At 37.8% G+C, this 25,144-nt stretch overlaps 1 protein-coding gene across 3 annotated transcripts in view; it reads right to left on the bottom strand.

Moving 5' to 3' along the window:
• The window catches only part of LPIN1 (lipin 1), a 40,502-nt gene that overhangs the window by 286 nt on the left and 15,072 nt on the right, over positions 1-25,144 (bottom strand). For 2 of the 3 annotated variants that reach the window (XM_075707223.1, XM_075707224.1), the window contains 11 exons: positions 23,656-23,843; positions 22,425-22,518; positions 20,984-21,053; positions 17,965-18,057; positions 16,487-16,563; positions 14,034-14,178; positions 12,268-12,416; positions 10,585-10,671; positions 7,519-7,671; positions 5,605-5,719; positions 559-662 (listed from right to left, as the gene is read on the bottom strand). In XM_075707223.1, the coding sequence (XP_075563338.1) occupies positions 559-662; positions 5,605-5,719; positions 7,519-7,671; positions 10,585-10,671; positions 12,268-12,416; positions 14,034-14,178; positions 16,487-16,563; positions 17,965-18,057; positions 20,984-21,053; positions 22,425-22,518; positions 23,656-23,843 (1,275 nt within the window). Of the gene's footprint in view, positions 1-558; positions 663-5,604; positions 5,720-7,518; positions 7,672-10,584; positions 10,672-12,267; positions 12,417-14,033; positions 14,179-16,486; positions 16,564-17,964; positions 18,058-18,182; positions 18,261-20,983; positions 21,054-22,424; positions 22,519-23,655; positions 23,844-25,144 lie in introns of all 3 variants that reach the window. The other variant, XM_075707225.1, reaches the window with a different exon arrangement.

Below are 25,144 nucleotides of genomic sequence, written 5' to 3'. Positions count from 1 at the left end.
AAAACTAAACTCGATTTTGGTGCCTAGCTTCCAGAGAGGATTCATAGTTCAGGTAAGAAATCCATTCATTCTAAGCAATGATATTTACCTACTAAGGAACACATATGGCTCCCCTTCTACTAAGGGCACTCTTAACACTACTAAAGGCCGTGTCCATTCAGTGTAAGATGCTACAGTGCCTAAGCATCTTGCTGGAGTTCCTCAGCCCTATCTTCAGATTTTGCTTTCTGGCTCTTCTAGATAGGAGCTCCAGGAAAGAAGAGGCCAAGGCAGATGGCTTCAGGAGACTAGCGAATCTCATTTTTATGCCAACTAAATAATACACTGATAATTCCTTTCTACCTACTTTAATCATATAATTTATTAAACTAAATACTAAACAATTCCTTTTGTCAGTTTAACTGAAGGAAAGTGGAAAGTCTGAATTTTACTCTAAATTATTTATGCTTTGTTTGAAATATTTTAAGGAATCAAATGCATCTTTGGGCAACTTGAGTCATAGATTAGAACAGCAAATTAATTTAGTCTATAAGGTGTTAGGGATAAGAGATTACTTACGATGAGATGTTTGTCTTTGCATGCTCTTGTATAAGTTCTCCTTTGGGGTTAACTGTAAATATTCTGTTTAAAGAAACTCCCACCTGTTTGTATGAATAAACATCCTAAGCAGAAAAGAGAAAAAAAGAGTAAGGAAAAAAAAAAATCATGATTCTGCCTTTGCACAATCATATTTATTCTTGCTGGAATATATTACACAGAAGAATATATTTGCACAGTATTGGTAATAGATTTACCTAGTTACTGTGTATCTGAAATTCTCTAGTATATTACAAATGAGGTCAGTCTAACAAAATGCTCATGAAACAGACAATTTGCAGCTAGGTGAAGAGTTTGCCACTTCAGTTTAAACTATTGATCAAATCATGTTTTTTTCAGTAACTTTCTTTGACACAGAAATAACATTTAATAAAAAAACCTAATGATATTTGGCGTAAAAGCATTTGCACTTTCATTTTTCTTTCAGAGAATATTTCATTTCCTGAGTGTGTTGCAACAGTGTGCAGAGGTTAAAACATAACTGACACGTAAAATAGTGATTAGTTTGTAAGGTCACAAAAGGAAGTCATAACAACTGTGTCTACATTAAAACCCCCGGAAACATCTCTTAGCTCCTGAGTGTGTATTGTGCCACACCCATATATTGACTCCATGTCAGAGCAAGGGGGAAAAGAAGGGAAAGCAAGGAATATATTCCAAAATAGCAGCAGTGAGCCCAGCAGGTAATGCAGATGCAACTCTGGGAAGTACAATTAGAAGAATTAAGAATGTCTTCTAAGAAATTAAAATTGTTAAGGAAAGCAATGAATAAGTTTTGATCTGTTCTGAAGAAAAGCTTGAAGAAAAGCTTGACAAAAGCAAAGAACTAACTCCCAGAAGATCAGAGCAAAACGAAGCTTCCATTTTACTAATATAAATCATTGGATATGGTTTTAAAAGCTGAGATGTAGAAAGATCAGCAGTCCTGGTTAACAGGGGAGGTGCCAGACGACTGGAGGCTTGCCCATGTGATGCCCATCTACAAGAAGGGCCGGAAGGAGGATCCAGGGAACTACAGGGCTGTCAGCCTGACCTCAGTACCAGGGAAGAGTGGTTCATCTTGAGTACGCTCAACAGGCATGTGCAGGTCAACCAGGTGATCAGGCCCAGCCAGTATGGGTTCACGAAAGGCAGGTCCTGCTTGACCAACCTTATCTCCTTCTATGACCTGGTGACCCGCCCAGTGGATGAGGGAAAGGCTGTGTATGTCATCTACCTGGACTTTAGTAAAGCCTTTGACACCATCTCCCACAGAATTCTCCTAGGGAAGCTGGCAGCTCATGGCTTAGGCAGGTGTACTCATCGCTGGATGGCTGAGCTCACAGAGTTGTGGTGAATGGAGTTAAAGCCAGTTGGCGGCCGGTCACAAGCGGTGTTCCCCAGGGCTCTGTTTTGGGGCCAGTCTTGTTTAATGTCTTTAGCAATGATCTGGATGAGGGGATTGAGTGCACCCTCAGGAAGTTTGCAGATGACACCAAACTGGGTGGGAGTGTTGATCTGCTGGAGGGTAGGATGGCCCTGCAGAGAGACCTCGACAGGCTGGATCGATGGGCCAAGGCCAACTGTATGAGGTTCAACAAGGTCAAGTGCCGGGTCCTGCACTTGGGTCACAACAACCCCATGCAACGCTACAGGCTTGGGGAAGAGTGGCTGGAAAGCTGCCTGACCGAAAAGGACCTGGGGGTGTTGGTTGACAGCCGGCTGAACATGAGCCAGCAGTGTGCCCAGGTGGCCAAGAAGGCCAACAGCATCCTGGCTTGTATCAGGAATAGTGTGGCCAGCTGGAGCAGGGAGGTGACTGTCTCCCTGTACTGTGTGGCTGGTGAGGCCACACCTGGAATACTGTGTTCAGTTTTGGGCCCCTCAGTACAAGAAAGACACTGAGATGCTGGAGCGTGTCCAGAGAAGGGCAACGAAGCTGGTGAAGGGTCTGGAGCACAGGCCTTATGAGGAGCGGCTGAGGGAACTGGGGTTGTTTAGCCTGGAGAAGAGGCGGCTGAGGGGAGACCTTATCGCTCTCTACAACTACCTGAAAGGAGGTTGTACTGAGGTGGGTGTTGGTCTCTTCTCCCACGTAGTTAGTGATAGGACGAGAGGAAATGGGCTCAAGCTGCGCCAGGGGAGGTTTAGATGGGATATTAGGAAAAATTTCTTTACTGAAAGAGTGGTCAAGCATTGGAAGAGGCTGCCCGGAGAGGTGGTGGAGTCACCATAGCTGGAGGTGTTCAAAAAAACATGTAGAACATGGCACCTGGGGACATGGTTTAGTGAGCTAAACCATGGTTTAGTGGTGGTGCTGGGTTGATGGTTGGACTGATGATCTTAGAGATACTTTCCAACCTTAGTGTTTCTATTCTAGTTTCACTTTCATTAAAAAATAATCCAGCCACCAAGCCAAGAAACATGAAATTAATTATGACTCTACCCTTAATTGGTTTAGTGGTGGACTTGGTTGTATTACGTTAATAGTTGGACTTGATGATCTTAAAGGTCTTTTCCAACCTAAACAATTCTATGATTCTAGGATTGGAATATTAATGAAGATATAAAGATTATTTTTATCTTTATATTGTAAAGACTGGTCCAAAAAATAATTAAGTACCTGAACAAAAGCAAACAGCCATCACTTCATGAATTCAGCATCCTGGCAGTCTATGCACTATCTACACCTGTAACATCCATGACTACTGAAATTTCACTGAGTTTATTTGGGGGTGAAAGGGGGGGGGATACGGGGGGACAGGACGGGACGACACGACGGGACACGGGACATGGACACGACACACAAAAAACCCAAACCAAACCAAGCAGCGCAGAAAATCAAGAAAGCGATGGTCCTGATCTTCACAAAGCCAGTGGCACATCTCACACCTAAAGACTGCACTCCAACAGCGATCAGAGGAGTGAGTTACCAGTAATTCCTTTAGAAATGTTAACTTACTGCTTTACTTGATATGTTATTGAAACATACGTGAAAATAATTACTTTATTTCCCTGAAGTTCAAAAAAATGGAACTAGAGGTAGACATCATCCATAATACAAAACCACAAAAGCATCTAAAAAGTTATTTCAGAAGTGTATGTCTAAAGGTACCTTAATAATGGAAAGTAAACTGTGTATTACATAACAACTTAATATAGCAATTGGACAGTGGACCTCCTGTCCTCTCTGACATAATGCTTTTAAAAATGTAATTTGCTAAAACTGAAGCTGAAAAAGTTGATGCTCATAAATGTCAGCAACTCTAACAAAAATGAGACAAATGTAGGAACAAAGAAAGGCATGCTGAATCCTCTCAAATGGAGCTACAACATCCATGGTTTTCGTGCCGAAATATCTTGCCAGGGACCTCTATCCAAAATTTAGGCATCTAAACTGCCCAGTCTCTGAATGTTCATATTCACACTGGCAATGGCCAGTGCCCGCATTTATACTGATAATTTCCCCAAGCTATCAATGTTTCTCCTAGTGAATGTATCTCAGCTCTTACAGCACTGAGCAGCTAGGGCTGGAATCCATGGTCCTCAGGTGCTTCAGCAGGAAGCCTTTAACCCTCATGGAGTCAGTGAAGAAAGATGGTCACCTAGCACCTGAATTACCCTCCAGACATGTCCCATTTCTCTCCACCAACTAAAGAAAGAGGTAACCAACTGAACTGATCTCTTGCTAATCCTACTAGGAAATAGGAAGAGTCAAGGACCATTCTCTTAAGACCTAATGGCATGGCCAGGATACAGGCATATAATTAAGTGGGTTTAGCTTCCAAAACAGCATGGATACACTCAAGCTTCATGTCAATGGTCCTTAGCCATGAACCCCACACTGGTGTTACTAGGTTACTTCTTACACATTACTATACCACACGTCAGTTTCTACAGCAAATACTACCTGACAATACAGAGCTGGAGGAAGTACCAAATGCTCTGTGGGGCTCCTGGGCACAAATAGGGGGCCCATCTGCTTAATTTAGTTAGCATCTAAATTCAGGTACCCAGTGAAACTGTAAACATCTAAAGTAGGTCTTCTATATATACCCTTCTGACAGCAGGATGCTTTCAAAGATTTCAAAGGCGCCTATAATGTTATCTACACTAGTAAACTAAACAGTGCGAGTACCTATTCTCAGACTTTGAAATCTCTTGACATTGTGTCAGAATTATTAGTCTCTATACCCCTCCCCTCAAAAAAACCCAAACCAACCTCTCCACACCCCCACATACACACTCCACCAATATGGCTATATCAAATGCCCACTGCAAAGAGTGCATGCCCCAAGCTAACACAGCAATCCTATCCAGAAATTGCCTGGAAGACTGCTAGCTGCCTGTGCCAAAAGAGTCTCTTGGATCATGTTAACTAACAGTTTAAAAGAAGGGATAATCACATGCCAGGGTCCCCTCCTCTGCCCTAACCCCCGAGACTGTTTCCTTTTCTGTATGCATAGAAGTATTCTTTGCTCTAGGACAGGAGTAAGAAAAGCCTATAGCCCAATTATACAGCCTTTAAATTGGTGATGGAGATCTGTCTTCCCCTCTCTGTGTCAAACAACATATCACTTTCCATGCAAAGTAGAAACTTTTGATTTCAGTGGGACATCCAACTTCTTTGAATGTACTTAAGAGTTTGAAGAGTAAGTCCCACCAATATTCATCTGAAAAATTTTCTGTCTGTCCACAGGTATCTCACTGATGCTGTATCAGTGTGGAGGAAAATGAGATCAGTGTTTTCACACAAGCTTAAGGATTTTTAGTTCAGATTTCAACCATTATTTACTGTTATGCTAACTTATGTAGACATAGCATAGTTACTTTACTGCTATTCCATCTCTGTTTGCATCCTGCAGTGTGAGATCTTTGAGGAAGAACCTTTATATTTTCCTTTGTACAAGGCCTAATAAAGTATTCTTAACTCCCATTTAAAGATTCTAGGTTCTAATGTAACAGAACCATGAAATAACAGCAATGTTTCTGTTCTATGCAACAGAAATAAATTCAGCTATTACTTACAGCAGGTCTGTTTCCAAAAGCAGCATAAAAGGGTTCTGTGTTAGGATAAAACAAATTTTTGATGTCTGTCAAACACTGAACTTTAAATTTTTCTGGCTTCTTTTCTATCACCTCCCTGAAATGATAAAAGAGGGAGGCTGAATAAGTACACATGAAATACAGCACAAACCATTTTATTTTCTTTATTCAGTATTTCCACCTGGCTGGATACTCCTACAGAGCCCCGACCCTTCTCCAATAAATCTTCATTTGGAAATCACAGTGCCCATGAAGACAAAATAGCATTCCCAAGCTTACAAACTGGGCACAGTAAATAAATCCTCTGAAACAAGGGAACTTATATTGAAACCTATGTTGTAAGGATGGTACTGAGCAAGGATGGCTGATTACAGGGAGTAGCTGCTAAATAAAGCCTTATGAGACATAAATTGTCATCAAGCAAACTGCTTTTTTTAAAAAAAAAAAAAAAGGATTACAATTACTGTAAGTGCTAGAAGCACCTCAGCCTGTTAAGATACTTCTACAGTCAGGGTCCTCCATCACTGCTAATTAGCAGAAGTTAAGGAATAAAGCAATTGTCTATTTCTCTTCAGTTGCTCCTTACAGAATGCAGAATTCATTAATGAACAGAGGAGCCATCTTATCTCTGGGCAAAAGCCCTTTCAAAACAGCTTCTCTTGGCAAGGAGGCTGAACAGGTGGCAGAGTCTGGAGTTCCCATAACATAGCAAGATGCCAGCATGACACAAAAGCACTTAAGAACCTCAGAATCTCACATCCTAGCACCAACACATATGTCAAGGAAGATATGTGAATAGTACAGAAACTTCATAGGAGTAATACGGCCCTTTGGGACAACAGCTCCATGTATAAATCAAAGTTTGAGAATGTGCAAAAGAGGAATAAAACCATCTTTCCTCGGTCTCACATACACCTGATCTCAAAGCCTTCAAAACCACAGTAATTAAATCTATGGATAACAGTGAAGTCATTTATTGCCCACACATCACAGCAGTTATTATAACGTACACTGAAAGATGGGCATTCTTTAGGCTAAACAAGATACCAAAAAAGTATCACTTTAAATATATTTCTAGATATGAGGAGCGTAAGATAACAGTAACTACCCTTTCAATGCATTTATTATTTAATCAGGCTAAGTAGTGCACTGTAGTACTTCCAGTCTCTTATATTTAGAACACTACTGCTAAGACAGCCTGTAGCATGTCAATCAGAACAACCTTCCATTAAAAATTCTAATGAAATATATCCTGTCACAGCAGCTTTTAACAGCTTAAAATATTTTCAGTAATCACTTGACATGCTTCACTGAATTAGGAAGAAGGTACGATATTCATAATCTGTGCTATTATTACTCACTTATTACAGTTCAACACCTAGAAAGAACAACATTGTCCACACAGAATACGACAGTGCAGTCAGGAGTATAAAAAGTTCATTTCTTTTTCACATGAATTTCTTCAAAAGTTCATTTCTTTTTCACATGAATTTCTTCAAAACCTACCAAGTAACATTCTTCCACAAAAAGTATTTATGCCAATTGGAACACCTTACAAGTCAATACAAGAGTGACTGTCATTAATATGTGAACATTCTTCCCATAGCTAAATATTAACACACCATGTTAACATGAAATCACATGAAATCAACAGGCAGTACCTATTGGTAAACAGTGAACACAGGTGTTTATTGAGGCATGTCTATGAGATAAACTAAGCAATGTGACTATCGAATTTTGGTCTTTCTCTAACAAAATTTCTTCTTAATTAAATTTTGCACCAGTATGCAAGAAAAACATTATGAATTATTTCAAGCACTCCCATAAAAAAAAGCTGAGAATTCAGCCTCCACCAACCTCCGAGTTTCTTTCTGCATAAAAGTGACATTGCAGTACCTGTGAAAAGCTGAGAATAAGCTGCTTGGACTCAGCAACACTGGCCCTTGAGGCAGCACAGTTCCTCGTTCATTGACCCAGTGCAAGTATCCTCTGGTCATGTCTGCCATTCCAATAGCACGTGCTGAGCAATACAAAAATTTATATCCATTTCTGTGAACAGACATAAAAGAAGAAAAATAAAGCAGGTATTTTGACATTAATGATTTTGTGGGTTTATTTTTACATTAATCAAATCATGACTGTTAAAACAGATTTCTGTTTACCCTAGATTTATTTAAAAGGAATAAAAACATTTATGCCAGAAATTTGGATAATTAAAATCAATCTCGCTCCACTGCAGTCAGTGATTTACACCTAAAGAGGGCTCATTTATCTCTGGTCTTCTCATGGCTCACAACTTCTTACGGTTTTCTATATGCCCCTGCATAGTGGAACTATACTCCTTAGAATAAACTGAAATGACATCTGCTAAGAGGAAAACACTTGGCATAAAGCAGACAATGCTGTATGAGCCTTTACTGTATTAACAGTGTTGTACTCCTGCCTCTTGGGCCTCTCCAAAAAAAAAAGAGACTAGCCTATGTGCAGCAGTTACATATTCCTTCAAGTCAGAGCAAATTTGAACTTCAAAACACAGTATGAAAAATAATCTTTGACTTGACACTGAAATAAAAGTTTTGGCAGAAGCCACAGGTTACCCTTGGTTCTGTTCATGGTGGAACAGAATCCAATGATGTTAGTTCAACTTAATAGCAATTTACATTGCAAGTCCTATAAAGAAATTATTGTTCCTAAAATAAAGAAATACTGTATTCAGTGCGCACATGGTCATGAAATCTAAGTACCGAACATTTATATGATGTTCAGCTGTAATATCTAGCCCCTACATAATTAACTCTGTAATTTGAACAACATGACTCTAATCTATTTTTTTCCCCCCTATGTTTATGATCGCCAAAGCCCTAACAATTGACCATGCTGGCAGGCACAGAAATAACAACTGCAATTAAAAAAATTAATTAACATTTTCACCAAATGTAATGCAGAGGTTATACACAGAACCAAATATTGCTCAGCATGTGAATTCCCAGGCTGTCCTGTCTTTTCTGTGATCACATACGTCTATTCAGAATAAAAGCACAGACAAGTGTCTCTGGCATAATTTAGATTCCATCATCCATAATTTATAATTCATAATCCATGTAAAACAAAAAGCAATAAATGAACCTTAGCATAACCCTAGTACACAGAACAAATCTGATTAACTAAGAGGACAGTTGTGATGTGTACCAGAGGCTCTTCAAACATTTACAGTAATTTGAATATATAAGAACAGCAGAATTTAATGTAATAAAAGAAAACCAATTTTATTTTCTGTGTAAAGCAGAAATATCAACCTGAACAGACAGCAATCAGTAATCCTCCTTGTAAAAGTTAAAATCTGAATGCATAACATCAGAACATATCAGATACTTCATCTGATCCCATTCAGACATCAATTAATTTTTCCTCCTCATTTCCTTTTTTCCCTCTCAATTGCTAAGCACAAAACTCACCATACTCTCAGTCTTTGATTCTTCAGTGTACACAACAGCTTGACTACATTGCAAAATGTACCCAGGGAACCAACAGCATGCCTGTAGTCTTGCACTAGCCTTGCTCACCTAGAAGCATTCCCACACCTCACCCATGTGAGTTGGTACAGCCTGATTTTTTCTCCTACTCATATTCATCAGAGGAAACATCCCCAGTTTTTTGGAATATATTGTTCTAGGTCATACCAGGATACTCTCCCTGTTAGTGACGTTAACTGACCTAAAGCACAGCTGATCTACTGTTGTCCAATATTTCTTCAATAGCTAATGGAAAAAAATATTTTTTTCAAAACATCATTAGATCTCGGGTATATTGAGCTACTTTTTCAAGATGCCTGTCTTTCTCCATGGATTACACAGAGAGTGCAAGCCACAGGTAAATATGATGAAACCAGGTCCTTCCACCCACAGTGGCAGAGAAGGCATTTATTACTGTGGACTAACAGGCACCAGTACAGACCAGCACTGAGCTATAATATAGCAGCTCACACTGGTGTTGCCAGATAAAAGCCAGTTCTTCAGGCTCTTCACAGCATATGTCTTACTGACTTTCAATACCTTTAAATAGCACTTTAAGTAATATTTACTTATCACCTACTCTCAAAATTAACCAACACCACAAAAATATTTTAAGATTGATCCTTCCTAACTTTGGAATTTAATAATGGAATAACAACAAATATTTATATACAGAAATAACAAAATAAATTGTGTAATCATCAGTAGCAAAGATCATCATCAATGCCTTTGAAGCTCATCATTACTGATACAACAAACAAAGCAACAAGAATATTAGCAGTGAGTATCCAAAATGGGTCTGTTTCTACTCAAGACATCATGCTGTGCTTTAGGGGTGATATTTATCTTGCCTGACTAGAAGCCTAAAGTTTAGAGAGCTCAAGTCGAAGCCTTTCACTAAACTTCCCTTCTACTCACTGGAAAGAGAGGGAACTCCCCCAAACAGATTCATCCCATGTGCTTCAGATTTCATCCCTGTGTGACTCCAGGTTGAGTCAAATTTGGCAAGAACTCCAGCCACAGTGACCACCCTAGGCTAAACAGTCACAATCTCCTCAACAAGGAGAGAAGGGAAAGTGTATTAGCATCTTATGAATTAATGCTCTTGCAACTCCAGCTTTGCAAAAAAGCTCCACTTGCTGCAACTGTACAATTCATTCAAATTACGACAGTTTTTGGAACTAACCATAGCTATCTGTTTGGAATGGTTAGAAGAACAATCACTACTCATTGGTAGGGGGCTTTCGCTTTTGATATCACAAAGCAGGTTTTGCTCTGGATATCATACAGCAGATGTTTACGCTGTGTCAACATCACTAAAGTGACATGACATTGATAAAATTGTCACCCTTATAGGTTAAGAGAAGCTTAGAGAAATTCTAATTTTTATGTGCAAATGAATAAACACAAACAAGCCACAGATGCATGAACAGATTTACTGAATACTCACTGGCTCACTTTATGGTACAACTTTGCAATTCCTTGGTGTGTCCAGTCTTTGCCAAGAGTAGGCAAAATATGACCTAAAGTATCTGACCTGAATAAAGGAAAAACAATATAATTGAACTGAAAAAAAAACCCCAATACTTACAATAATAGATGAGGCGAATACAAACCCCACTAACTTATTTAGCTAGCGGCAAAGGAAAATAAGGTTTTCTGTAAGGTACTGATTGCGATCAGAAGAAGATGATTTTCTTCCCCTTTCTTTTGAGATAGACTGACATACCCATCCTTGGACATGTTGTTTTAATTACTCTTATGCCCCAGGACTTGTCTTCATGGATAAGCTCGTGACCCATAAGGTAACATGGAAGTTACAGCATATAGGCTATCCATCAGACCTGTGTAGTAGGCCAGCCAGTAATAAGCATATTTTTTGACGTTTAAACTAAATGTTTTCTAAATAACCCAAATCTACCCATACGGGAAGTTTATGGGAAATTGCAAGCATGAGAAGTGACACTCTAGCTTGCTTCAAACTACCTTGTCCACATAAAGCCAGCAGTTGGTCACGTATAAAGTATTATGAAATAGTTATACTGGTTGCAATGTATTTCACGCTTTACATGAGAGAAGGTTATTTACACTATAACAATATCTAGAAATTCAAACAAATGAGCACCTCACTTGACTAAGCATTATACAGATACACAGCAAGAAATCCACACCCTGAATATCTTGCATCTTAGAGAGAAACCATTGGGCAGTGACCTACGATGGATTTGCAATGGTATTATAAGGTGAAGTGATTCAGTAACCCTCTGGTCAGTTCAACAACAGAGAGAATAGATCCCATTTGCTTTACTGAAGCTTAAGAAAACAAAGGAGGGGGAATATTAATTTACGTTGGCACCACAAAAAAGTTTGCCCTACAACGGATAAATCACAAGGAAGAAGAGAGTTTCATTCTCAAGTAAGCATTTTAATTCACCCCAGACTGGTCTTGGAAATTATTTTTCCTTCTTTTTTCTAATTCAATATAGCTAAGTTTGATTTTGAAAGAAATTGATTTTGAAACAAATCTAAGCATTTCATTTTAAAAGGTCAAAAGAAAATGCTTATATTTTTATTATGTGTTTCCCTGTTCCACACATAACTGTTTTCCTCAGTGTTAAATAAATAAATAAAAATCAGTGAGTGAATCATTTTGGTCAGTCCAAAATTGTGCATTTACCCAAAATACTGATCTGAAACTTTCCATCAAATTCTAATTCTCGCATTGATTTCAGAGTCTTGTCTTCTAAATAATAATGCCTCTCACTGGAACTCCCCTGTAATGCCTTGTAAAACAGAATTCATGTGTTTCTTCTTTTTAATGCAGCCAGTGTAGTTCATAAGTGTGATGCAGCAAAAAGGTTATGATTTTGTAGAAGGTCCTCCAATACTACTGTAAATACTATCATGAAACACCAATAGGTGACAAATTATGGGCACATATGGCATATGTATTTATGGAATTAAGAATTCAGCTAATGATTGTTGCATTGTTTGAAAGCCAAAGTAAAACACCCCCCAAACACTAGGATACGATGATTCTGTAACTCAAAATCCCCTGTTAATTACTTTTTCCCTTTAGTCCCAAGAACAAGTTTTCCTTGCAGATAAAGCCTCTTCCTGTTCATAAACTCACCGTGTAATTGTTCCATCAATGTCAGAAATAACAACTTTATCATCCCAGTTCCATAGGTAAATGGTGCCTTCACAGCGGCAAGTGCCTTGATACTGTGTTGTAACACTAAAGGTCACATCATTGGGGCCATTCTTGAGCTTTAAGCTTTTCTGCAAGACATTATCAGCAAGATGACCAACAAACCGAGCATGTGAAATGGACACAGTGCAAACAAAGCCACAGATGATCATTGCTTTGGTCATGCTGAATCTTACTGCTTTCAGCAGACCTATTGTCCAAATAAGGATAGCAGAGGTTTGCTCTGCGTGGTGTACATTAGGCATTGACTTATACAGCAGAACAAAACAAACAAAAAAAATTCTGTTTCACAGTTAGGCAAATTAAAAAAAAAAGAAGCCCAAAAAGTTCACATAAACAATAACAAATTACGGAATAGGGACTATCTATGGGGTTTTTTCCATTCTAAGATATAGATACATAGGCAGAGAGAAATATGGGTAACAAGGTATTCCATGAACTCTAATTAACAGTGTTTATATGGGGATTTGTGTTCTATGGTATTACATCTCTTTCCTATAATAAGCCACCTCTCATACCATATGACCTATTACCCTTCAGTTTCCACCAAATTTCCTTAACTCTCCCACTTCCCTGCCCTTCCCTCCCACTGTCTCCTGTGTCACTTGGCAACACACTGGGCAAGAGACTACTGATTTGATTCTATTTGTGGACCTAACCATTCACTTTCACAAAACCTGCAGGAGTTTAATACTTTAAGTGTCTCTTTTTCTTAGTTTTATTTCACTGCAATTTTTCAATTAGTTAAAAAGTGAAAAGGAGGTAGCAGTGCAGAACAACTGATGGGTAACTGATGAGTCTCACCCACTGTTCCATCAAGAAACCAATCTAAAAGTAGTTTTAGCTTCAGCTATTTCTGTGAGGTTTCTGAATCTGAAAAGTATCAGTATATTTGTGTAACCGTTACTTTCTGTTTGCTATACACAACTATTAACAGACCCCATCTGTCTCTTTGGAAAAATTCTACATTTCTTACAAACTGTTCAGGCAGTGAACGATGGGCTGTTTACTGCTGTATGCCTTGTGCAGGTTTCCTTCAGAAAACTAACTGGCTGTAGATAAGATAACAATAAGTATTTCCCTACAGTAGCCCATTTTCCAGATCGAATTGGAATGCGCAGAACACATAAACTTAACAGTTTTGTCACCGTTAGTCAAAATACCTTTGTTACAGAGGAAGAGAATTGGTTCCCAAGAAATTAATAGCCTGGCCTCATAGCAAATTCATAAGCAGCTCTTTCAGAAGTTACTAACCGAAAATCGTATTTACATAAAATGTGACTGTCTGCCTATGAATGAGGGGAAAGGAGAGGATGAATAAAAAGGCGGGGGGGTGGGGAAAAGCCGCCTATGGGTTGACATATACACATTACACATAATACAAAAAGGATGTGGTTCTGATACACTTATTCAGGTGACAAACACATACTTTGGAATTTAATTTTGATATTTTTCTAAATGGGATCCCATATCACCCAATCTGTGAGCCTTAGCACTTGCTGCAAGGTACAACATTCATGCTTAATACTGAAAAGAGAAGGGAAAAGATTTTTTCTTTCAAAATATAATGAGAGAGAGAATTAAATGCAAGATGCAAGAGTTAATTAAGCTTTGCAAGCCTGAATAACAGTATTGTTCATGTTCTATTACAAATGACATTTCAGGACATGGATGTAAAATTAACTCACAAGCTGGTCAGAAGTGAGTCGAAGTGTTTTCTTGTAGCTGATTCCAGACAATAATGAGAGATGACTGGAGCTGGTTTGTAATGACCCAAGGTTTTGTTTGGCAGCTCTAGGGTCTTCATCGCTTGAAGAAGATTCATCTTTTATTCTGGAACATTGCACACACAGAAAATGATGCTATCATGTCAGTAAATGCATCTCAGTATCCATTAAAAATGCATTAACAGTGAGTCACCAAATAAGTCATTGATTCTCTGTTCCTAAGTACTGTCTCACAGGAGGTCATTCACATCATGGCTTTAAATATATCAATGAAGTGTTGAATTTTCATTCACACGTGTTCCCCATTATTCATACTTGGATTGTTCTAGCCATTCACTTATAGATAAGCTAGTTTTCATTACATAAATTTAATGGATGTAGATTAATGTGCCATATTGACTCAAAAATCTCATAGTGGTAAAAAAAAAAATACCCATTAGATACTCCAACTACAAAAATTCCTCAGTTCTCAGATGAAGAAAGAGGAGTTTGTTACAATGGCTTTCTTTTCCCCGCTTTTCCCCTCTCCCCCAAAGAATTTATCAATTAATTAAAAAAAAAAAAAATCCAGGTGATGGAAATTTTATTATAGAAAGTAACTGTTCCTTCTCTTTCAATGAAGAACTTTAGATCGCTGGATTATTCGTTTCCAGGATTTCCAGGATTACCCCATTCAGGATATGATGATGAAAAGTCATAAAACCTGACCTCCTTTACCCAATTCTGTTTAAATACACATCAGTGTAATTTTTTTTTTTTCCTGCTACAACCATTTTTTCAGAAATTTGTTAAGGATATTTTTCTTAAGGGAAAAAGTTTTCCTAACGGTAAACAAACCTACCACCTTGGGTGGAAGGTAGATCATAGAATCATAGAACCACAGAATCATTTAGGTTGGAAAATACCTTTATGATCATCCAGTCCAACCATTAACCTAACACTACCAAGTCCACCACTAAACCAATTAAGGGTAGAGTAATAATTTCAAGTTTCCTGGCTTGGTGGCTGGATTATTTTTTAATGAAAGTAAAAACTAGGAATCATTAAGATTGGAAAGGATCTCTAAGATCACCAATCCAATCATCAACCCAACACCACCATGTCCATGTAAAATGTCCTTTCAGATCCCACAAATCTCATCAGCATTTGGGCTCTTTTTTCAGTCACACCTGGATGTTGTTTGATGTTAGGAAGTCTTGACCCAAGATCAAGGTACCGCATGTCATGACTAGCAACATTTACAAGCCTATCTTATCCTCTGTAACATCGGATCTTAAAAGCTTTACTCAGCATCCCACTTGTCGCATTCTGCTTGCAAGCAATAAATTCTTAATTGCAGATTTCTAAGGTCAGTTAAAGTTTAAACAAAGAACACCAATTACAGAATCTAGTCTGCTTGAAGTCTTAATCCCATGTTTAAGCTTATCTTTAAACAACCGTGTAAGAAACAACAGACCTAAATGTCACCTGTCAACCTTAAAAGGAAAATCAGCCTTTCCGATTTATTCTGTGGCTCTCACAAACTCAGAGAGGCAACTGAGATAACAGCCAGTCTCCTACAGAATGAGGAATCCTCCCTTCCAGCACATTCTCCTGGACTGCAACTGCTGATCTCCAGAAAGAATGAAAGTTAATGCCTTTTTGTTTCATAAATGTAATCCTTGAACTTAATGAGCGTAAAGCATATTTAAATCTGGACCTTTTCAGCTCTAAGTGCAGACAGCACACAGACAGGCTGACTTTACAGTAAGATCTGTATGTACAGCAAAGGGGCAAGGTAGGAGAGTTGTTCCTGACTAGCTCATCCCTCCAAAGCCTCCAAAGCAAGTTAAAGCTCATCTTATGGAACCCTTCTGAAGGGGAGATTCTGGGATTCTGGCCATACAGTATGATTTGTTTGGAGCACAAGAAGGAAGAGACTTCTGCAATCCTTGAGAGAATTAATAGAAAACCATGACTACTGACTGTGAAAAAAACTCTGGAAAGTCTTAGGCCCCCGAACTTCCCAAAATATGCAGGAACAAATTAAGTTGTCAGGCCATAAATACAAGTAAATCAGAAATTTTAGCAACTGGGATCTGACAACAGTATGGAGTCATCTATGATGTTCACTTGAAAATTCTAGAGATCTTTCTAGCTTCGGAGAACTGCTCCAATTATTGTTTGTTTTCAAGGGGCTGGAATGCGTGTCACAAAGCTGCCAGCCAAACCACAGAAATGCCAGAGTGTGCTTGCAAGGTCTGCAACCCTGCCATGGGTAGGGCCTTCTTATCTGCACTTATTTGGTGCAATGAATAACAAATTAAATATATTTCACTGATGCAGTACTCTTTGTTCAAATGTAACAGGTAGCTTGCTTTCATTTTTAAATGGTAACTCCTGCTTATTTCAGGTACAGATAATTTTTGGGGTACCTGTTGGCCATACTCATCTGTGCAGAGTCTTCTCCTGTAAGTCCACTCCCACTCATACCTTGCTCTGGCTTCGTTTCCTGTAAAAATACAAGTATGAGAAGCTGTGCATCTCCTGTTGGGCAGAGAGCAAAAAGTTTTAGAAAAATATTTGAAAACCAAATTCTGCCTTATAATGACTTAGTAAAAATCAACAGTATGTTTGCTTCCTTTACTTGTAGGCAAAGTAAAACTTCATGGTTTTCTTAAAGAATAAAGGCTGAACAAAGAGGTACAAATTGCAAATATAAAACTCAGAAGAAGAATTAAGATTCAGTTTTGCATGGAAGTACAGAAATATCAGATTTCACATCTAGTACTGTTGAGGTTCCAAGATCAATCCCATAACTACTCAATTCATGCACCTCAAATAGCTAGATTCCACCTGAAAAAGCAAAAAGTAAGGCTCTGGAAAAAGAAAAAAAAAGTTACCTTTCACAGAATCATTAAAATCTTTAATCCAATAAAACTTTCCAAACTGCTTTTACCTTGAGTAGATGCTAACGTCTATCAATTTCATCCCACAAGATTTTTAAATAGTGAATGATTTTATGAGACACACAAACAACAATAACACCTCCCCTTATCCATTTACAGCTGCCACAGCTCAAGAGATAACCAAATACTTCCACTCAGAGAGAAATTCTAAAAACTTCAACAAACTGTAAAAACTTTGTGCTCTGAAGCCCATACTCACAGATCAGTACAATGGTTATTTCATGCAAGGCTAAAAAAGTTCATCGACTGAGGCACAACCATAAAAATGTATTAGAAATCATTTTCTTCCCTCAAGTACTAATGCTTCAGTAGTATAAATTAATATGAAGAGGTTTTAGTAGCCAACTTTAAAGATTAAATGTCTAGACAGGAGATCAATATTTCATATAAAGTTTTGCTTTTTTCACTGTTCTCTAATGTTCATCCATGGTTTTAAGACTGTTACCACAAACTTTTAATGCTCAGAAAAGAAATTCAAAAAGATTTTAAAATTAATATATAGTCAGTTTTCCATCTTAGGTTTTGCTGAATTTTACAGCTTACACTACTCATAAATACGTCTGGTTTTCAACCAGCAAAAGAAAGCTGCAGAAAGGTAGGTAATCTGCACAAAAACATCAAATTAGTGGCACAGCTCTTTGATTCTAGGTTCCCTAACACAAATTTAATCCATTAAATAATACTGCTTCAGGTTTGTGTAATGAAAATAAATGCAGAACCAAAACACTGCAGGCAAATGTTTCAGGTAGGGTCTGATCCAAAGCCTTCTGAAGTCAAAAGAAGTCAGACTTTAGACCCTGTTTGAACATCTTTTAATGTGTATATCCTCAGTCAAATTGAATATTGAGTTATTCTCAGAAGTGAAGTTCTGAAGGACGAATATGGAGGTAATGCAGCCTTCCCACTGCAACCAGAAGGAAATTCTGCTTGCTTCTGGAACTTACCTCTTTAATAGTGCTGTTCCTCCCTCGCCATGAAAACCACCACCTTCCACCTTTTTTGGGCATCTTGTCCCTCATTATAGATTCCACAGTGGCCTGTGATAAATGGATGGTAACATAAAAAAAACCCAAAACAAAAGGACAACCTGATATATGTAAATGAAGGAAAGTGCCAAACACACAATTTTAACTGATAATAAATAGAATAAAAATAAACATACTGTCTGCGGACCATAAATTCTACTAAAGCAAAATCTAATGGTATCCAGAGCTGCTCTGAAGTAACTTAAGCATGAATACTTATGGTATTTTTAAAAGGAAAATGAAAAAGAGATAAAATCAAAGAAGAAAAAAAAAGCATAAATAGATATTAGTATAATGTCTGGAATGGAGGACCTACTGTTTTTAAGTTGAAGTTACTTAGTGCAAATTATATTAAAAAAAAGAAAAATATCACTTCCTGAAGGAGCTCACATGCAAAACAGTAGCAAACCCACATGCAAGATGGTTATTCTCACTTGAAAATAACTACAAAGTTCATATTTAATCACCAGTTTGGAAAAAAGCAAAGTTACTAGCTTTTATGAGTTTAGTATGACACTATAAATTTGACTGACAATGTTAGAATTGTTTTTTTTAAACCCTGTCTAGTTTTCATTGATTATATATACAAGACCTCAGTACAGAAAAGTTTCTTTCAATACCAGTAATGACTGGAGCCTTACACATTGTAACAAGGAGCCATCAGAGAGCAAGCAAAAGACTAAAGGGGAAAATATTACAGTAAAGGTGGCCACAGTGTTTGATACACCTTAGAATAGCTTAGCCACTGGCTTTCTGAGATGATAGCCTCCACTGTAAGCAAAGTCACCAAAATAAAACTGTGGCATTGATTAGTGATTAAAAATAAATAAATAAATAAATAAAAATCAGTGATTCCAAGACCTCTCAGCCTTTAAGAGAGAGGGCTGAGTTCAGCTACTGTATGGGAAAATGCATCCCTTTTCTTGGTTTTCCATAGGTTCTCTTCACTATACTACCTAAAGTATATAAGAAAGAAATGACAGAGGAATAAAGTTGAGGAAAATGAGAACTTTTTAAACAAAAATAACAAAAACAAGGAGCACATGGAGCTACTGGGAATGGAATGCTACTGTTGAGAACAATGGCTACAATTTAAGGAGGTTCTCAAACATATGGACAACATCAAGCAGATGTCCTATTGACTTTTAGTGAGATAATTCACATGCTAACAATTAGACATGTGGTTAAGTGTATTTTGCAGAACATGAGTGATTTTTTTGCAAAAACTCCAGTTTTCAATCATTTCATAAAGCCTGTTTTGATAAAGTATCTTAGTATTTCAATTCCTTAGTTCCATTATTACAGCAAGTCAAAACTCTAATTAACAAGTCATTAAGAAAACCAGGAGGATGACTGGTAGAATAAATGAGTAGTTCTAGTTTCAGAGGTACAGTTCAGCCAAGCAAACCTTCCCAATCATACAGACTGTTCCAACTATGTATACTGGCTTCTCCACTAAATTAAAGCTGCACTATAGAAAGTTATCAGCACTCAGATTATAAGTTAACTATTAAAAAAAAATTAATACACTGAATTTCACACTCTCAGAAGATTTTTCTTAGCCGATAACCTATATGAATAATGGTATAACCATAGAATCATAGAATTGTTTAGGTTGGAAAAGACCTTTAAGATCATCCAGTCCAACCATTAACCATAATGCTGTTGAAAGAATTGCCATTTCCCTTAAATTAACAGCAAAAATATTTCATACCAATTTCTTCCATTTACCCATCCTAGGCAAAACCCAAAACATCCAGTTCGGGTATCAAAGCGCTTAATTAAAAATGTAGTTACCTTGCATTATCTTTACTGCCACTGAAGACCCAACAGGCACCTAGCAAGGTCTGAATCACTCAGTGCAATTGCCAAACAAATACAGAGTAGGATAACTATACACCTTCTGCAGGCATCTGAGTTCCATGGGATGAATCCCACCTCTGATAATTACTAGACTATTTGCAGTAAAGCACAAAATGTCTGGCTCTGTGACATCCTTGAAATTCAAGCCAGGTTTACCAGATGCTTGGGACTTTTAAGATCAATTTACTTTATATTGGAATGCCACAGTGCAGGTATGCATGACTGCATATATAGGTAATGTGGCACTAAGTAAGAACACAGTGGTAGGGAGTATTCTGGGCTTTGAAGAAATTTTTATTCCACGTTCATGGTAATAGAAATAGCATTTGAATTCACATAGATTAAACCCAAAGACATGTGAAGGGCTGCAAATGGTAGAAGGAAAGTTTAGGTTCCAAAATATATTAAATCCATGGCTAAGTAGGATACAAAATAGTGCCAATGGTGATACTACTTTATATACACTTACAGTAGTGTGTATTTCTGTCCTGAGCATCTATGTGGCATCAGGTCACGTGGAATTGGACTAAGTTCATCAACGCATTTAACATAAGCCAACATATATAGCTGTCACATAGCCATAGCTATCTGCCACTACCTACCTGGGTTGGTTATGAAAAACCAACTGAGAAATAGAAAACCAGCAAGCGACAGGCCTTCCTTATCTAGTAGTTAAAGCTTACTCACTGAGGTTAAAATTCATGGCCTCTATTTTTATTTGATAATATATGCTGTATACAGATAAAACGGAAAGCAGTCACCAAGTATTCAGCTATAGCACACACTAACATGGGTCAATATAATTTATGTTTACAATCTATATTAATGAAGGAAAACAGGAAGTTTTCCTTCTTCAAAATACTTGTAATGATCTTAGCCTAGCAAATAAACACTAATCACAGACCAAAAATTTAGTCCTGTTTATTTAGCCCTTAGCATAAGCTAGATGAACGGTTATGTGTGGATAGATATCATTGATGAGCAGATTCACTTATACAATAACCCTCTTCCCTGCTTTAATAAATGACAGAACTTCACAGCTCCTCCTCTGACCAACCTGCATGTTCAATCTCACCTTTGGCAAAGGTTTCTGGAACGCCTGCATTGCCAGCAGAAGGGGACCAGCTGTCGTCCAGTTGTAGTACCTGGGCATGCAAGAGAGTAGACTACTGCATTTTGTAAACCCAAGGTTCCAATTCACAATCTACCTAGTATTTATCATCTGGCAGGTTAAAGCCATGTAGCCTTTTTAGCACAAGTCAAACTCTGGCCTGCATCACTAACAGCAGACCCACCTTATTCTACAGTATGTTCACAGGTATTTACAGCATATACTTTTCAAGGCATGCAAGAGAAGCTAGGTCCTTAAGTAGTAAGGGTATTTGTCATACATTCCTCATGTCCTTACTATACCTCATTATCACAGCATGAGCTACATTTTTTACAAGTCATTTTCACTGTTTTTCCATCAAGGAACTACATAAAAGTTAGGGGTCATAGTCTGTAGGATGTCAAGCTTTTGCTATTATGTGCTGAACATGGGTTAACTCTTGTTACAGACAGTAGAACAAATACAGTATTATCATCCGTCACATGACATCCAGAGAATATGACAGTAAGATCCTCACGAAATATTCCTCTCTTCCCAACATATCAGTAGACAGGTAAACACTACCATCAAATTCAGAGAACTATGGCAGGGAAGCAGTAAGTGACTCATCTCAGACCACAGAGAGGGTCAGGTATGAGGCTGTAACATACGTGATACAAACTATCGCATAAGGATGCACCAGGCATGTCAGATTTGTGTGAGCGATGTCTATGACTAAGGGTAGCCTAACCTCTAAGTGCAGCACAACGCCATGATCTCTCCTCTACTCTGTAACATTGTGTGCCAGGTGCAAGAAGCTCTCAAGTTAAAACATCCTCCGAAAAGCTGCATCTGGCATACACCATAGTTCTGCACTGCTGCCAGCCATATAAACATACGAAATAATGTCTTAGCCTTGCAGAAATAGAAGTCTCATACTCAGTGGGTGAAGTTTGACAAGTCTTGAAAAGCAATGCCTCCATAAAGGCATATTAGCAAAACATTCAGTATATACAGACAAACTGCTGGGTACAGAGTGCTTGCAAGAAGACTGCCATATCCCTGTAAATATTAATTATTCAAACTGGGTCAGGGCAAGCCTTAGCAAGTTCACATCCTATTTCATTTTCACTCTGCCAACTGAGCGTGAACACTATTAGCATTTAATACTAGCTTCTTGAAATTCAAATTGTGTCAGTTAGCTGTAACAGGTCACCTGAAACTGCTCTTTACTTTCAATTTAAAGGAGGAAAGGTAACTAGAAGAGCGTGAATTCCCTGGAGAGTTGACTCTTTCTTGATAAATCTAAGCTATAAACATTCAAAACCTATTTTTCAGCTATGGTTAAACTGCTCTAACACGCTGAAGTGCCACAGAAGTGTTTTTGTTACAACAGCAAAATATTTTTTTCCTGAAATATACTTACTTATTTCCAATCTTAACCACAAGGTTAGGGTCATCAATGATAGCAGGATTGTCCACAAACTGCTGATATGTTACTGCATGTTCTAAGAATTCTTCTGTGGGGGGGGAAAAATTACATCTGTAAAGCATGCATTTATAGATGTCTGAGATGGGCCAACCTAAACCCCTTCACATCTCTCAGACACACAGGTTTCCCACTCAGGATCAGCCCTTCATTACTAGGGTGCTAAGATTAGTGGTAATATGTAAGCAAGATGTTCAGAGACTCTCAATCTTGGAAGATGCTGAGGGTTTCTTTGTTAGCTGCTGGGTGTCCTTCCTGTTCAAAATACAAGCTAAGTGAAAACTCAGGGATGGAACTGTGAGGGAGGAGAATCAGGCTTCTAAACAAGGCAAGAAGTACTTTGTCATGCCTTTCACTGATCCTCTGTCCACGTTAGGAGCAGGAACTGATGGGCTCAACATATATGTAAACCCACAGCCAGAAACTTAATGATCACTTGTAAGGCATATAGCAAGGTGAAAATGTCTATGAATAAATACCCCTTCCACTAGCTGTGACTCCTTTCACAAAATCTATGCAATTCACAAGTGGTTCAGATAACAACACAACTCCAGTAAATCACAGTATATTTGAAATGTTCTAATAACTAGCTTCTGAACAGCTATCAGGCTCATATGATTTTATGACGCCATATTACTGCAGAAAGTGCAAGTCTTAACGCATTTATCTTCATATTATGCAGATGGATGTTTAAGGCACAGAGCATGGTAAATGATTTATCTAAAAGTCACACAAGAAACTGGAGGTAGAGCAGGAACTCAGGTCAAAGTTTCCAACTCCCCCTCCTAGGGTCCCCATTTACAAACCACCTTTTTCATTCCTGACACCAACAGCCATGAACTTCCTAACTATATACTGTACCAAGGGGCAAAAGTACCATTAACACTATTGTGATACGAAACATAGTACTATCAGGAAATAAAAATACCAATAAAATACTTTCAAAAAAATTAATATTGAGTGGATTATTAAAATGTGTTAAAAATCATAAGTCCTATATAAGTCTACTATTTTAAGTATGAAAAATTCTAGGAAACTTATCATTACAGGGACAGTATCTTCTCAACACATTCCTGAGTACAGCCACAGGAGGGCACTGCTTCCTCAGTCTAGCATGCTAAAACTTCACTGACAGCACATGCTTGTAATTCAGAAAGTCATTCTGTACCTTTGGTTATTTCTTTATTGTCAGTAAGGCCTCCGCAGAGAGAAATGGCAATGGAGGGTAAATCTCGAATTCCATCCGAGGTGCTTTCAACTCCACTGTCAACACCTGAGCTCCCGACAGACTGTGGAGACTGGCTGGCAGACCACGGCCCCGTGTCATTCGTGTTCTTGCTTTGGACGTTATCCCCACTGGAAAAGAAAAATCAGTAATTCAGTCTTCATGTATTCATTCCCAAATTCTCTCCCTTCAACAAGCACCATTTACATCTGACACACACTTAGGAAAAAAGAAAGGGGGTTGGAGGGGAGACATTTGCTTGATTTTGCCGTAAAATTTAAACAAAGTGGTATAGCCCTCATGTACCCAAAAATATTAGATTGCTTCTACTTTCTTGCCTAAACTAGGCATGTATAATTATAGCTTCACTTATTTACAAGAGAAAAGAAACATACGACAATAAACTGTACAATCTTAGCAGACAAAACAATGCTACTATAAGTAGAGTTTATACTAGTAGAACTATCCCCACACAGGAACAATAAACATTAGTTTATTATTTAATTTCTATTAATTATATAAACTGATAGCTAAACCCAAAGCAAAGGATGTGTATGTTTGTGTGTTTATATGTCATGTATATATAAATAAAATAAACTACTAGGAATAAAATTTTAAGAAACAATAAATCATTATATCCACTTAAAACTGTGTAGAGATGAGATGGTTATTACAAAGTGCAGGATCATCAAACTCTGCTTTCCATTCCAGATTTATATGAATGCATTTGAGAAAGGAATTTTCAACCCAAGTTTTTTCTCCATATTATTAATCTGTCTCAGTTTTATTGAAATACTAATATTACAACAGCTGAGTTTAAGCAAGCAAGAAAGAAGAATAAAATATGCAGGCTACTTTAGTTGTTGCTCAATGGCTTTAGCCAAATAACTAGAGTATGATGTGGAAAGAGGACTATAAATGTTATAAAAGGCTCTAATAAAGATCAGAACAAGTTGGAAATTTTATGTTCAGGGTGCAATATTTTCATAAATAAATTGGTCATGTGTCTTCCAAAAATTATTTTCTAACATTCCTATTTATAGGTGATCACCCACAGTAGAACAACGTTAGAGCACTAATTTTGTGCTAATAGTGTTAACAGTAAGATATGTTCTTCACGGTAATAAGCAAGGACATGGGGATAAATATATCCCAAGGCCAACTGCTCTCCCAGGGCATGTGAGTAACACTCACAAACATCAGTGTACATTACATAACAATCCACAACCAATACGTGATGCTTATTTGACCAAAATAGACAATCAGTTTCAAGCACACTTCCCAGGCCCAAATACAGAGCCTTCCAAAAGCTCTAATATTCCTCTCTACAGTTTTATTTTCCTTTTGCCTTCACCTCTGCTTGTACTCTGAAAAAGAGGTCTTATCTGGTTGGCAATGAAGAGTTTGATCTAAATCTGGAAAATAACAAGAG

Source organism: Pelecanus crispus, chromosome 3 (genome assembly GCF_030463565.1).
Source record: "Pelecanus crispus isolate bPelCri1 chromosome 3, bPelCri1.pri, whole genome shotgun sequence".
NCBI classification, from domain to species: Eukaryota; Metazoa; Chordata; class Aves; order Pelecaniformes; family Pelecanidae; genus Pelecanus; species Pelecanus crispus.
Note: the sequence above shows the minus strand (reverse complement) of the source record. Positions and strands in the feature narration are given on the sequence as shown.